The sequence below is a fragment of the Pristis pectinata genome, chromosome 6, assembly GCF_009764475.1.
Source record: "Pristis pectinata isolate sPriPec2 chromosome 6, sPriPec2.1.pri, whole genome shotgun sequence".
NCBI classification, from domain to species: Eukaryota; Metazoa; Chordata; class Chondrichthyes; order Rhinopristiformes; family Pristidae; genus Pristis; species Pristis pectinata.
This window is the reverse complement of record NC_067410.1, coordinates 39,732,496-39,745,690: the sequence shown is the minus strand read 5'-3', so window position 1 is coordinate 39,745,690 and position 13,195 is coordinate 39,732,496. Positions and strand designations below refer to the sequence as shown.

Genomic DNA, 13,195 nt, shown 5'->3' with positions numbered 1-13,195 from the left:
TTCATGAGGTGAGATTTTTTAATTCTTTAAATGTCCTTCATACCAGATTCTATTCAAGTTAGAGCATTAGTGGGTGAACACAAACTCAATTTATATAGGCAGGTTAAGATCTAGTCCTTAATAGTGCATCATCTACCTGACACAATGCCAATTACTTTTAGCAACACAAACTGTTCAAACTTCAAACGTGCAAATACGTGGAATTACAAAGTCTAAACTGAACAGAACTGACCAGTCATCTGCACATATAAATCCATCCAATTTTGAGTAGAATCCAATTGTTACTTAATAAAACTAGTGAACATGCAAGTAAACTGGTGATCATAGTGACAGAAAAACAAAACAGCTGAATTTACAACAAATGAAATAAGCACTTATATAATTTAGAAACTGAGATTGATGGCAAGAGGTCTAACACAAACATTAAGAAAATTATTTCAATGCCTGAATCTAAGACCTGTCAGAGGTTTTTTTTAAGGACTTTTCACAAAACTCAATAGCTCTTCCTTATCCATCTGGTAACCACTTTTTTTCCATGTATCCCGAAGCTCCTGCAGCAGTGTCCCAATTTCCTTTCCAGAAACTATTCCAATTCTTCGTAGATCATGGCCGCTAACCGGAAAGCGTGGTATGGACCATTGCTCCATTTCCTTCAGTAACTTCTCCTCTCCTTGGTACTTCAGTAATTCACACACTTTGCTTTGCATTTCTGGTTCTCTGGACTGAAAATTGAGCAGAAAACAGGGAAATCAAACCCACAGTAACCTACTGTACAAATACAACCACAGCACTTAAATGCACCTAAACTCTTCAGCAACCTGTGCAACACAAATTAACATGCAGACTTGGAAAAATATGGGTAGAAATTCAAAAGCAGTTTTAGTATTTAATTTTGACAGATTAAATGTTTGATGCCTCATGTAAGATGTTACCATCTTAGCCAACAAAAGATAAACTTGTCTGCATTTATTGTAAGGCCTCATCGCAACACCCAACAGTTGACTATTGGACAACCAAGTTGATTAATCGCGTGTTAGTGTGACAAGACTGCATGGTAAACCAAATTTCATACAGCATGATTAAATTGGAGGACCAATATCTCAGCCTATATTATTGTTTAAGCTGTGGTTTTGCTCTATTACTAGTTAAATTTCACTGGCACTTGCTTAAAGCAATGAGTCATACAATACTGGTACAAATCGTAAAAGCTGCTAATCTGAACAAATCTACCATTTATAAAAAATTGTCTAAAAACTACATGGTCATTTTCACCAACATTTCATCATAACTTTAATTTACATAAATCCAAAGTGCCAGTTTATAATTCTCCCATTTTTTTGAATTAATTTACTACTTACATCTATGATAAAATCTCTGTAGGGTTTTAGTGGATCAGCACCATCAGCCTTCATCAAATCTCTTCGATACTTAACGAGGAATAAGCCAAGTTGCTTTTCTTCTTTTGAAATTTTTAGCCTCAAATCAAGTCTTAGAACATCATCTTGTGTTCGAAACAGTGCTGAAAGAACAGTCATGGGTTTTGGAGAGTGATGTTGCACATTTCTGCATACCCTGTTTAGTTCCTCCAGGTTGCCTTCAATGACCGGTAATCCTGCAAAGAGAAAAGCAAATTGAAGGTAAAAATAATAAAAATTTTCCATAACTGTCAAGAAACTTTGTTATACACATCAACTCAGCAATAAAAATATACAATTTATATGCCTACCAATATACTGAGCTACATCCAGTTCATACATTAGACTGACAAGGTGAGCAACGTGGTTTCCAACTAAAGTTTTTTTCAGCTCAAACCAGATTCTTTCTCCAGAAATTCCAGCCATGCCCTTTGCATGCTGTTTGATTGACTTCAGTGTCTTGGGATCATGGTCTCCTAATTCTTTAGCAATCTTGCCATAAAACCTAAAAGATATAAAATTATCAGAATAATGAACGAGATTTTATTCCAAGGATTTAACCTTTATCTACCTCCCACAAAATAGTATTAGTAGTCTAGCCACTCTTGCAGAAGAAGTCCAGTGGGCCTGAATGCATTTTAGTTATTTGGTTTGACTGCAGAGAGAAGGGTAAGTTTAAAGTGGTTCTTAGGGTAGGGCTCTACATTCTAGGGGTCCCTCAGTTTATCAGAACTTGTTCACTGTCAGCACAAACTAAATATCTGAAATATTATTTGGGAAGAGATTGGTGATAACTCGGTGGCAGAATTTTCATTTGCTACAAAATAGATATTGATTTTTGGCACTGCAACAATAAATGGTCCACAAAATTGTTCACAGCTAGTCACTAACGTGAGAGAATGATGTTCTTAGGAGCTCGGATCAGTACTTTTCTTTCCTCCCACTAGCTGAAACTGTTACTGTAGCTATAAAATGAAACTACTGAACTGGAACAATTACCAAAGTACCTCCAAACTTTCAATAATCTCCTGTCAAGGGAAGGATTTGCTACAGACATGCTGGCACATTGACGAGCAAGGAGGAACAGATAAGACACTTGGATCAATATTTGTTTTTTTTTGGGTAGTTTTGGGGATGGTGGCAGGGCAATAAACACATGGGGGGTGGGGGGAGGGAAGAATAGCCATGCATACATCAACAAGAGGCCTGATAATGAATTTCCTATTAATTGCCATTCAGCTTTCCTCAGTCAAAGAACTAAAGCATCATTTTGTTTTAAAAGCAAACAAAAACTGATTTTATATATATATTGATTTGTTGGTGGTAGTCTCACTTACAATCAAGCCAGCATCAAAAATGCAGGAAAACAGCACAAGGTCAGCATGGGAGGTCAGATCTCCTGCACCAGTGGATGTGGATCTGGGTGAAAGCACATACACGTACACGAATTTAGTCCATGATATGGGTGAAAATAAAATACAGGGATTAAAAGGCAGCCAGGTCCAAAACCTGTTGCCAGCAGGCCTGGAAACTTGCGAGCCCTAAAACACTAGTTTAAATATATTGATAGTTGCAACCTGATGGCATAGAGGGAACCCACAAATACAGAGTCCTTCTCCAACAGACATAACTTATATTCTGGCCCTTCTCTCTGTAATTATATTGGACAGCAGTCATCTGGAGGAGTGACTGAATTTAATAATGGAAATTATCAAGCGGACATAAAAATCCCTCTGTAGTATCTTGTTATTTTTCATTTTAATTTAGTATGCCATTTCCTGAATACATCCCTGGCTTAGGGAAAAAACAAGCACAAAAATTTTAAAAAGTGGTTTTGGCATTAAATTTAAAAAATATACAAACAATAAAAAAGCACAACAGGTAAAGACTAATTAAAAAATAGCTTATTAACTTGATGTTGTACATTTTTCAAACATGAAAATTTTAGTAAATATTTTGAACATTTTATACAATATGAAGCAGTAGTACTTTCTCCTCTCAACCAGAATTGTTTCGTATTAAAATTACCCAAGAAAGTTTTCAGTCTGACTATTCCAAATGGAAAACTAATCAACTGTGAATGTAAAATTCACTTCCCTTAGCTACAACTGCATGCTAATACTTGATTCCAAGCAACTTTATGGTGAAAAATGAAACCAAAAGTACAGAAAGCTAGTAAATAGTAATGCTTCATACACATCAATTTACAATTACCCTCTCCGAACCTTAAAAGACTTCAGAATTCAAAGTCAACTTTATTAATAAAATGTCACCATTCAAGAATATTAGAATTACGTCTTCACTGGAATGGTTTTTAAACTTTGCAAGTGGTGATTATTTTGGTTCTATGTATATCTGTTATTCCCCTGGTCCCTAATGACTATTTGTACTTGAATGAGGACAAGAATGCAACTCCTACAAATCATCCTACAACAAAGAATCCAAGACTTGCTTCAACCCAATGCAAGATTTTAACAAATGGACATATCTTTAATTAGACGATATTAATGAAGTAAAATCACACCAACCTAAAATATCGCATTATTCTCAAATAATCTTCTTGTATCCTTTGTGTTGGATCACCTACAAAACGAACTTTCTTGTTTTTCAGATCCTCATAGCCATTGAAATAATCATACAAAGTACCATCAAGGCCTGAGAAGCAAATAAAAAAAATTAAAATCTGTTTCAATACACCATAATCACATAGTGGTGAAAAAATACTTTATGTAAACAAAAATATAATAGAAGACAGAGGGCACAGCCTAAAACAAGAATACCTAAAAACATCGAGTTGATTGTAAGGTCTCTTCGTTCAGCATCTGTCTGCCAATCTGTTGTGAACTGTACTTCAGCATGCCTTCCATCTGTTGCAACATCAACTCGCAATGTAGTAATCTCAAAGTTCTGATTATGCACCTATGCCAGATATTTACAATAGGTACATTAAAATTGATCATGAACTCACAATGACTATCAATCTTGCTTTGGTCAAGTTACAAGAGACGTTGTTAAAATGGGAAGAACTTCATGAGCCAGAGCTACATGAATTCCAGTCACATCAGGCTCACCATAATGCATGTCAGTTTAAAAATAATTAAGATTCTGTGAAGTACATTTGGAGATGGTTTTCATCACGATGCAGAAGTGGAATTATCTTAATAAGAATATATTGCTAAAGACCTAAACTTTCAAATTGGGGGGGGGGGGGGGGTTAGTATTTAGTAACACAAATACTTGATATAAAACTTCAATAAAAATATTTGCAAAACCCTACATATGTATTGTTTAAATTAAGTGTACTATTTTAACACGTGGATAAATTAACAATAACTTGAATAGCTATTCCTTCGTTAAGATCCAGTGTAAGATTAGCAACGGAATCCAAATTTCAGCTCTTAGAGAAAAAAAAGTCTACATATTAATGCGAACCGATTTTGCAGCCAATTGTTAAACCTAAGTTGTTGGACCATTAACGTTAAGAATTTACTTTAACAGCAAAAAAAAAGCTTAAGTGGCTTCATAGTCCTTTCCCAGTCGTGATATTTCTAAAAATTTAATATATTGTTATAAAAGTGAAGGGCTGAAATTTAAGAGCAATCTTTGAGATCTCATTCGGTTACGACAGCAATGCAAATAACAGAATGAGTACGGGGTTTCAGTGAAGCGGGAACAGAGCGGCAGTTTCCACCTACTCTTGCAGTAATGGTGCCATGCTTCTCCCCTTTGTTGTTGATCATCCGAATGCCGGCAGCTTGGAACAACTCCTTCATGTGTTCAGGGGTGGCCGTGGTGGCGAAGTCCACATCTTCGGGCTGCTTCCCACTTAACAAATCCCTCACGGCGCCGCCCGCTATCCTCAACTCGTGGTTGTTTTTACCGAACAGTTCTGGAGGAGGTGGGGAGGAAAGTGCACGGGTCATTCCGTGACAGGCAACGGGGGGGGGGGGGGAAGGGAGGCAGCAAGGGGGGGGGAAGGGAGGCAGCAAGGGGGGGGGAAGGGAGGCAGCAAGGGGGGGGGGGAAGGGAGGCAGCAAGGGGGGGGGAAGGGAGGCAGCAAGGGGGGGGGAAGGGAGGCAGCAAGGGGGGGGGAAGGGAGGCAGCAAGGGGGGGGGAAGGGAGGCAGCAAGGGGGGGGGAAGGGAGGCAGCAAGGGGGGGGGAAGGGAGGCAGCAAGGGGGGGGGAAGGGAGGCAGCAAGGGGGGGGAAGGGAGGCAGCAAGGGGGGGGGAAGGGAGGCAGCAAGGGGGGGGGAAGGGAGGCAGCAAGGGGGGGGGAAGGGAGGCAGCAAGGGGGGGGAAGGGAGGCAGCAAGGGGGGGGGAAGGGAGGCAGCAAGGGGGGGGGAAGGGAGGCAGCAAGGGGGGGGGGAGGGAGGCAGCAAGGGGGGGGGAAGGGAGGCAGCAAGGGGGGGGGGAAGGGAGGCAGCAAGGGGGGGGGGGAGGGAGGCAGCAAGGGGGGGGGAAGGGAGGCAGCAAGGGGGGGGAAGGGAGGCAGCAAGGGGGGGGGAAGGGAGGCAGCAAGGGGGGGGGAAGGAGGCAGCAAGGGGGGGGGAAGGGAGGCCAGCAAGGGGGGGGAAGGGAGGCAGCAAGGGGGGGGAAGGGAGGCAGCAAGGGGGGGGAAGGGAGGCAGCAAGGGGGGGGGAAGGGAGGCAGCAAGGGGGGGGGAAGGGAGGCAGCAAGGGGGGGGGCAGGGCTAGGCAGCAAGGGGGGGGAAGGGAGGCAGCAAGGGGGGGGGAAGGGAGGCAGCAAGGGGGGGGGAAGGGAGGCAGCAAGGGGGGGGGAAGGGAGGCAGCAAGGGGGGGGGAAGGGAGGCAGCAAGGGGGGGGAAGGGAGGCAGCAAGGGGGGGGAAGGGAGGCAGCAAGGGGGGGGAAGGGAGGCAGCAAGGGGGGGGAAGGGAGGCAGCAAGGGGGGGGAAGGGAGGCAGCAAGGGGGGGGGGAAGGAGGCAGCAAGGGGGGGGGAAGGGAGGCAGCAAGGGGGGGGGAAGGGAGGCAGCAATGGGGGGGGAAGGGAGGCAGCAAGGGGGGGGGAAGGGAGGCAGCAAGGGGGGGGAAGGGAGGCAGCAAGGGGGGGGGAAGGGAGGCAGCAAGGGGGGGGGAAGGGAGGCAGCAAGGGGGGGGGGAAGGGAGGCAGCAAGGGGGGGGGAAGGGAGGCAGCAAGGGGGGGGAAGGGAGGCAGCAAGGGGGGGGGGAAGGGAGGCAGCAAGGGGGGGGAAGGGAGGCAGCAAGGGGGGGGGAAGGGAGGCAGCAAGGGGGGGGAAGGGAGGCAGCAAGGGGGGGGGAAGGGAGGCAGCAAGGGGGGGGGAAGGGAGGCAGCAAGGGGGGGGGAAGGGAGGCAGCAAGGGGGGGGAAGGGAGGCAGCAAGGGGGGGGGAAGGGAGGCAGCAAGGGGGGGGAAGGGAGGCAGCAAGGGGGGGGAAGGGAGGCAGCAAGGGGGGGGGAAGGGAGGCAGCAAGGGGGGGGGAAGGGAGGCAGCAAGGGGGGGGGAAGGGAGGCAGCAAGGGGGGGGGAAGGGAGGCAGCAAGGGGGGGGAAGGGAGGCAGCAAGGGGGGGGAAGGGAGGCAGCAAGGGGGGGGGAAGGGAGGCAGCAAGGGGGGGGGAAGGGAGGCAGCAAGGGGGGGGAAGGGAGGCAGCAAGGGGGGGGAAGGGAGGCAGCAAGGGGGGGGGAAGGGAGGCAGCAAGGGGGGGGGAAGGGAGGCAGCAAGGGGGGGAAGGGAGGCAGCAAGGGGGGGGGGGGAAGGGAGGCAGCAAGGGGGGGGGAAGGGAGGCAGCAAGGGGGGGGGAAGGGAGGCAGCAAGGGGGGGGGAAGGGAGGCAGCAAGGGGGGGGGGAGGGAGGCAGCAAGGGGGGGGGGAAGGGAGGCAGCAAGGGGGGGGGAAGGGAGGCAGCAAGGGGGGGGGAAGGGAGGCAGCAAGGGGGGGGGAAGGGAGGCAGCAAGGGGGGGGAAGGGAGGCAGCAAGGGGGGGGGAAGGGAGGCAGCAAGGGGGGGGGAAGGGAGGCAGCAAGGGGGGGGGAAGGGAGGCAGCAAGGGGGGGGGAAGGGAGGCAGCAAGGGGGGGGGAAGGGAGGCAGCAAGGGGGGGGGAAGGGAGGCAGCAAGGGGGGGGGAAGGGAGGCAGCAAGGGGGGGGAAGGGAGGCAGCAAGGGGGGGGGAAGGGAGGCAGCAAGGGGGGGGGAAGGGAGGCAGCAAGGGGGGGGGAAGGGAGGCAGCAAGGGGGGGGGAAGGGAGGCAGCAAGGGGGGGGGAAGGGAGGCAGCAAGGGGGGGGGAAGGGAGGCAGCAAGGGGGGGGAAGGGAGGCAGCAAGGGGGGGGGAAGGGAGGCAGCAAGGGGGGGGGAAGGGAGGCAGCAAGGGGGGGGAAGGGAGGCAGCAAGGGGGGGGGAAGGGAGGCAGCAAGGGGGGGGAAGGGAGGCAGCAAGGGGGGGGGAAGGGAGGCAGCAAGGGGGGGGGAAGGGAGGCAGCAAGGGGGGGGAAGGGAGGCAGCAAGGGGGGGGGAAGGGAGGCAGCAAGGGGGGGGGAAGGGAGGCAGCAAGGGGGGGGGAAGGGAGGCAGCAAGGGGGGGGGAAGGGAGGCAGCAAGGGGGGGGGAAGGGAGGCAGCAAGGGGGGGGAAGGGAGGCAGCAAGGGGGGGGAAGGGAGGCAGCAAGGGGGGGGGAAGGGAGGCAGCAAGGGGGGGGGAAGGGAGGCAGCAAGGGGGGGGGAAGGGAGGCAGCAAGGGGGGGGGAAGGGAGGCAGCAAGGGGGGGGGAAGGGAGGCAGCAAGGGGGGGGGGAAGGGAGGCAGCAAGGGGGGGGGAAGGGAGGCAGCAAGGGGGGGGGGAAGGGAGGCAGCAAGGGGGGGGAAGGGAGGCAGCAAGGGGGGGGGAAAGGGAGGCAGCAAGGGGGGGGGAAGGGAGGCAGCAAGGGGGGGGGAAGGGAGGCAGCAAGGGGGGGGGGAAGGGAGGCAGCAAGGGGGGGGGGAGGGATGGCAGCAAGGGGGGGGGAAGGAGGCAGCAAGGGGGGGGGAAGGGAGGCAGCAAGGGGGGGGGAAGGGAGGCAGCAAGGGGGGGGGAAGGGAGGCAGCAAGGGGGGGGGAAGGGAGGCAGCAAGGGGGGGGGAAGGGAGGCAGCAAGGGGGGGGGAAGGGAGGCAGCAAGGGGGGGGGGGAAGGGAGGCAGCAAGGGGGGGAGGGAGGAGCAAGGGGGGGGGGGGAAGGGAGGCAGCAAGGGGGGGGGAAGGGAGGCAGCAAGGGGGGGGAAGGGAGGCAGCAAGGGGGGGGAAGGGAGGCAGCAAGGGGGGGGGAAGGGAGGCAGCAAGGGGGGGGAAGGGAGGCAGCAAGGGGGGGGGAAGGGAGGCAGCAAGGGGGGGGGAAGGGAGGCAGCAAGGGGGGGGGAAGGGAGGCAGCAAGGGGGGGGGAAGGGAGGCAGCAAGGGGGGGGGAAGGGAGGCAGCAAGGGGGGGGAAGGGAGGCAGCAAGGGGGGGGGAAGGGAGGCAGCAAGGGGGGGGAAGGGAGGCAGCAAGGGGGGGGAAGGGAGGCAGCAAGGGGGGGGAAGGGAGGCAGCAAGGGGGGGGGAAGGGAGGCAGCAAGGGGGGGGGAAGGGAGGCAGCAAGGGGGGGGGAAGGGAGGCAGCAAGGGGGGGGGAAGGGAGGCAGCAAGGGGGGGGAAGGGAGGCAGCAAGGGGGGGGAAGGGAGGCAGCAAGGGGGGGGAAGGGAGGCAGCAAGGGGGGGGGAAGGGAGGCAGCAAGGGGGGGGGAAGGGAGGCAGCAAGGGGGGGGGAAGGGAGGCAGCAAGGGGGGGGAAGGGAGGCAGCAAGGGGGGGGGAAGGGAGGCAGCAAGGGGGGGGGAAGGGAGGCAGCAAGGGGGGGGGAAGGGAGGCAGCAAGGGGGGGGGAAGGGAGGCAGCAAGGGGGGGGAAGGGAGGCAGCAAGGGGGGGGGAAGGGAGGCAGCAAGGGGGGGGAAGGGAGGCAGCAAGGGGGGGGGAAGGGAGGCAGCAAGGGGGGGGGAAGGGAGGCAGCAAGGGGGGGGGAAGGGAGGCAGCAAGGGGGGGGGAAGGGAGGCAGCAAGGGGGGGGGAAGGGAGGCAGCAAGGGGGGGGGAAGGGAGGCAGCAAGGGGGGGGAAGGGAGGCAGCAAGGGGGGGAAGGGAGGCAGCAAGGGGGGGAAGGGAGGCAGCAAGGGGGGGAAGGGAGGCAGCAAGGGGGGGGGGGAAGGGAGGCAGCAAGGGGGGGGAAGGGAGGCAGCAAGGGGGGGGGAAGGGAGGCAGCAAGGGGGGGGGGAAGGGAGGCAGCAAGGGGGGGGGAAGGGAGGCAGCAAGGGGGGGGGAAGGGAGGCAGCAAGGGGGGGGGAAGGGTGGCAGCAAGGGGGGGGGAAGGGTGGCAGCAAGGGGGGGGGAAGGGTGGCAGCAAGGGGGGGGGAAGGGTGGCAGCAAGGGGGGGGAAGGGAGGCAGCAAGGGGGGGGAAGGGAGGCAGCAAGGGGGGGGAAGGGAGGCAGCAAGGGGGGGGAAGGGAGGCAGCAAGGGGGGGGAAGGGAGGCAGCAAGGGGGGGGAAGGGAGGCAGCAAGGGGGGGGGAAGGGAGGCAGCAAGGGGGGGGGAAGCAAGGTAGGGTAGCAAGGGGGGCGGACAGGGAATGATTACAAAGCCACAAGCACGGCCGCTGCCCAGAGCCGAGAACGGCTCCAGCACTGCACCCCGCTGGCCCTTCTGCTGCAGATGGTGGAGCCGGGGACCAGGACACGCAGGGCCCAGGCTGCAACAGGCCCGCAGGCAGCGGGCGGCGCCCAACAAACCTCACTCCGACCCCTCACCTGCCACGCACTTCAGGCCGTCGGTAAACAGCGACTCGAACTCCACCGTCTTCAACTGCATGGTGAACAGGCCTCGCCCCAAAGCCCAGCTCGCAGCCCCGATGCGCAGCGCCCGTCTCCACATCGACCACCGCTGTCGCCGCACTGCGCCTGCCCGGAGGGGAGGGGGAGGGGGAGGGGGAGGGGGCGGCACGGCGGCGCCTCTCCCACGTGACCAGGAAAGGGGCGGGGCCGCTCCCGGAGACCTGCGTGCGCTCGCGCACTCTCCCACCGACTGCAAGTCTCGCGCGGTGGCGACCTGCACGCATGCGTGTTTGCAGGTTGGCGGAAGGCTGTGCTGGACTGGCCAGCGGCTGGGCGAGGAGGTCAGTGAAGGTGCGGAACCAAAGGTTGTGGTTTGCAGGGCTGCAGCTGAGCCCGGGTGGTTGCACTTTGTTCTGCTCTTCGCTTAGTTGCTGTCAGATTTTAGGTCCTCCTGGGACTTTAGCAGAGAACATGTGATGCTAAATTAAACTGAAACTCTTCTGCCTGCACTTCATCCATACCCCTCCACATTCATGTATCTATCCAGCAGCCCCTTAAACGCCAGTGTTGTATTTGCTGACATCTTGGTTTGGGGGGGGGGGGTGTGGTGTGGTGGTGGTGGGGTCGGGGTGTGGTGTGGTGGGGGTGGGTGTGATGGTGGGGGTAGATGGGGTGGGGGGTTGTCAGAGGGAGTACTACATTTTTTGTTTTGGAAGCGCTGGAATCAAAAGGCGGATTATTATCTGAATGGAGAGAGACTGCAAATGAGTAAAGTTCAGAGGAACTGTTCCAGTGCATGAATCACACACAGCAGGCAGGTTCACCAAATAGTTAAGAAGTTAAATGGCATTTTGGCCTTCATTGCAAAGGAATTGGAGTTTAACAATCAGCAGGTTTTGCTGCAGAGTATTGGTGAACCTCAATATACTGCATACTGTTTTGGTCCCCTGACCTAAGGAAAAAATGTATGGTGGTACTGGAGGTAGTACAAAGGAGATTCACCAGGCTAATTCCTGGGATTAGAAGGTTGTCCTGCTAAGTAGTTTGGGCTGGTATCCTTCGTGTATAGAAGAATGAGGGATGATCTTATCCAAACATATGGGATCTGATAGGGGCTTGACCAAGTAGATGTCAAGAAGTAGATGTCAAGACTAGTGGGAGAGTCACAGACAAGATAAGGTGATAATCATAAAATGATTTGCTGATCATTTAAAACTGAAGTGTGCAGAAATTCCTTTTCAGGGCAGTGAATATTTGGAATTCTCTGGCCCAGAGGGTAGTGGAGACAGAGTGTTAGATATAGTTACGGTGAAGTTGGATAAATACATGAAAGATCAAGGAATTGAGGGTAATGGGGAACTGGCGCAGAAGAGGAGTTGAGGCCAGCATAGGTCAGCCGTGACTAGATTGAATAATAGTAGGGCAGACTTGAGGGACCTGGTGGCCCACCCCCACTTTAGTAGGGCAGACTTGAGGGACCTGGTGGCCCACTCCTACTTTCCTGTTCTTGAATGTTACATAAGTGAGCAATTAATGTAGGTGATGCACGTGGAAAGGAGAGACTTTTGCACTGAGTGAGTTCTCTTCAGTTCCCATCAGAATCAGATTTATTATCACTGACTTGTATGACGTAAAATTTGTTGCTTTTGTGGCAGCAGTACAGTACAAAGACATAAAATTACTATAAGTTACAAAAAATAAATAAATAGTGCAAAAAAGAAGGAATAAGGAGATGGTGTACTTGGGTTCATGGAGTGTTCAGAAATCTGATGGTGGAGGGGAAGAAGCTGTTTCTGAATCAGAATGGTGCTATTTCACAAGGAAGTTTTCCCTAGCCAGTGACAATCCCTCAATCAACACATTATCTGGTCATTATCACCTTTCATATGCGCTATACAAATGACAGGCAAGGGCCATCCACATTAAAGAGGGAGTAGAACCACCAATTAATGACAACCAAAGACATTACCACTGCTGAATTCCCCCATCACGAGTCAGGAAATTCAACTGGACCAGCCACAGAGGCTACAAGAACAGATCAGATCAGATCAGTTAGTAACTTGCCCTCTGTTATCCCAAAGGCTTTTGTCCATCCAGAAGGCACAAGTCAGGAGTGAGGTGGAGTGTTTTCCTGGGTGAATACAGTTTCAGCAACAATCAGGAAGCGTATCACCATTCAGGACAAAGCAGCTGCTTGATTGGCAACCCACCCGAAACAATCGCTCCCTCCACTCCCAGCACACTGCAGACATTCATCTTGACTATTCCATTGGTATCTTCAAAAGTCATGACACCTTGCATCAAGTAGGGCAGCAGGGTGCATGAAAACAGCTTCCCATCGTACTACATACCATCCTAGCTTGGAAATATTCTGCTGTTTCTTCATCGTTGGATCTAAGTTCTTTAATACTCTACCTAACAGCATTCTGGGATTACCTTTACAAGGTGGACTTCAGTAATTCAAGATATGATTTACCACTACCTTCTCAATGGCAGTTATGGGCAATAAGCATCCTCCTTGCTCATGATGCCTGGATCCTGAAAGATGAATAAAGAAATAAAATATGTTTGCCAGTTGGTCTTGAATGGATAAATATTGGTTCAAATCTTGTAAAGTTCAATGCATTTATTATTCCTGTGTTACTTGACATAATTAAAGAAATTTGAAATTACATTTTTATTGCAGTTAGTCAGTAGTTGGGCTAAAGCTAGCTGCAATAGAATAAGACTGTTCCATAGTAACAAATATTCATGTATTAAGAGCTTCTCCATGGTTAGTTTCATTCTTTACAACAGCTAAGGTACTCTGTCTATACATTTACCTGTTTAATGTCAAATACTTCAGTTTGTTATTTATAGTCTGAGCCTTAGTTTCTTGGACTTTGTATTCTTCTACTTTTCAAAGGCACCCAGATCACGTGACATAGGATGCATCAGAGGACGTCAGAATGTTTTACTCTTCTGTTTTGCTATATTTATTTGCATT

General features: G+C 52.0%; 1 protein-coding gene across 1 annotated transcript; it reads right to left on the bottom strand.

Annotated features, from left to right (window-relative positions):
* trnt1 (tRNA nucleotidyl transferase, CCA-adding, 1) lies at window positions 1-10,369 on the bottom strand. Its single transcript, XM_052018127.1, has 7 exons — window positions 10,186-10,369; window positions 5,111-5,304; window positions 4,196-4,334; window positions 3,944-4,070; window positions 1,727-1,920; window positions 1,359-1,612; window positions 1-722 (listed from the first exon to the last, which is right to left on the bottom strand). The coding sequence occupies exons 1-7, from the start codon at window positions 10,307-10,309 to the stop codon at window positions 474-476; spliced, it is 1,281 nt and encodes a 426-aa protein (XP_051874087.1). The 5' UTR covers window positions 10,310-10,369; the 3' UTR covers window positions 1-473.
* Between the last annotated feature and the right edge of the window lie 2,826 nt (window positions 10,370-13,195).

What these genes read in the sequence shown, in the direction of transcription:
- trnt1 (XM_052018127.1), bottom strand. Translation starts at nt 10,309, where the DNA reads ATGTGGAGACGGGCGCTGCGCATCGGGGCTGCGAGCTGGGCTTTGGGG. An exon ending in AGAATAATGCGATATTTTAG is followed by an intron (nt 1,921 to 3,943) that starts GTTGGTGTGATT and finishes TATATCTTTTAG; the next exon opens with GTTTTATGGCAAGATTGCTA. An exon ending in GGATGTAGCTCAGTATATTG is followed by an intron (nt 1,613 to 1,726) that starts GTAGGCATATAA and finishes TTCTCTTTGCAG; the next exon opens with GATTACCGGTCATTGAAGGC.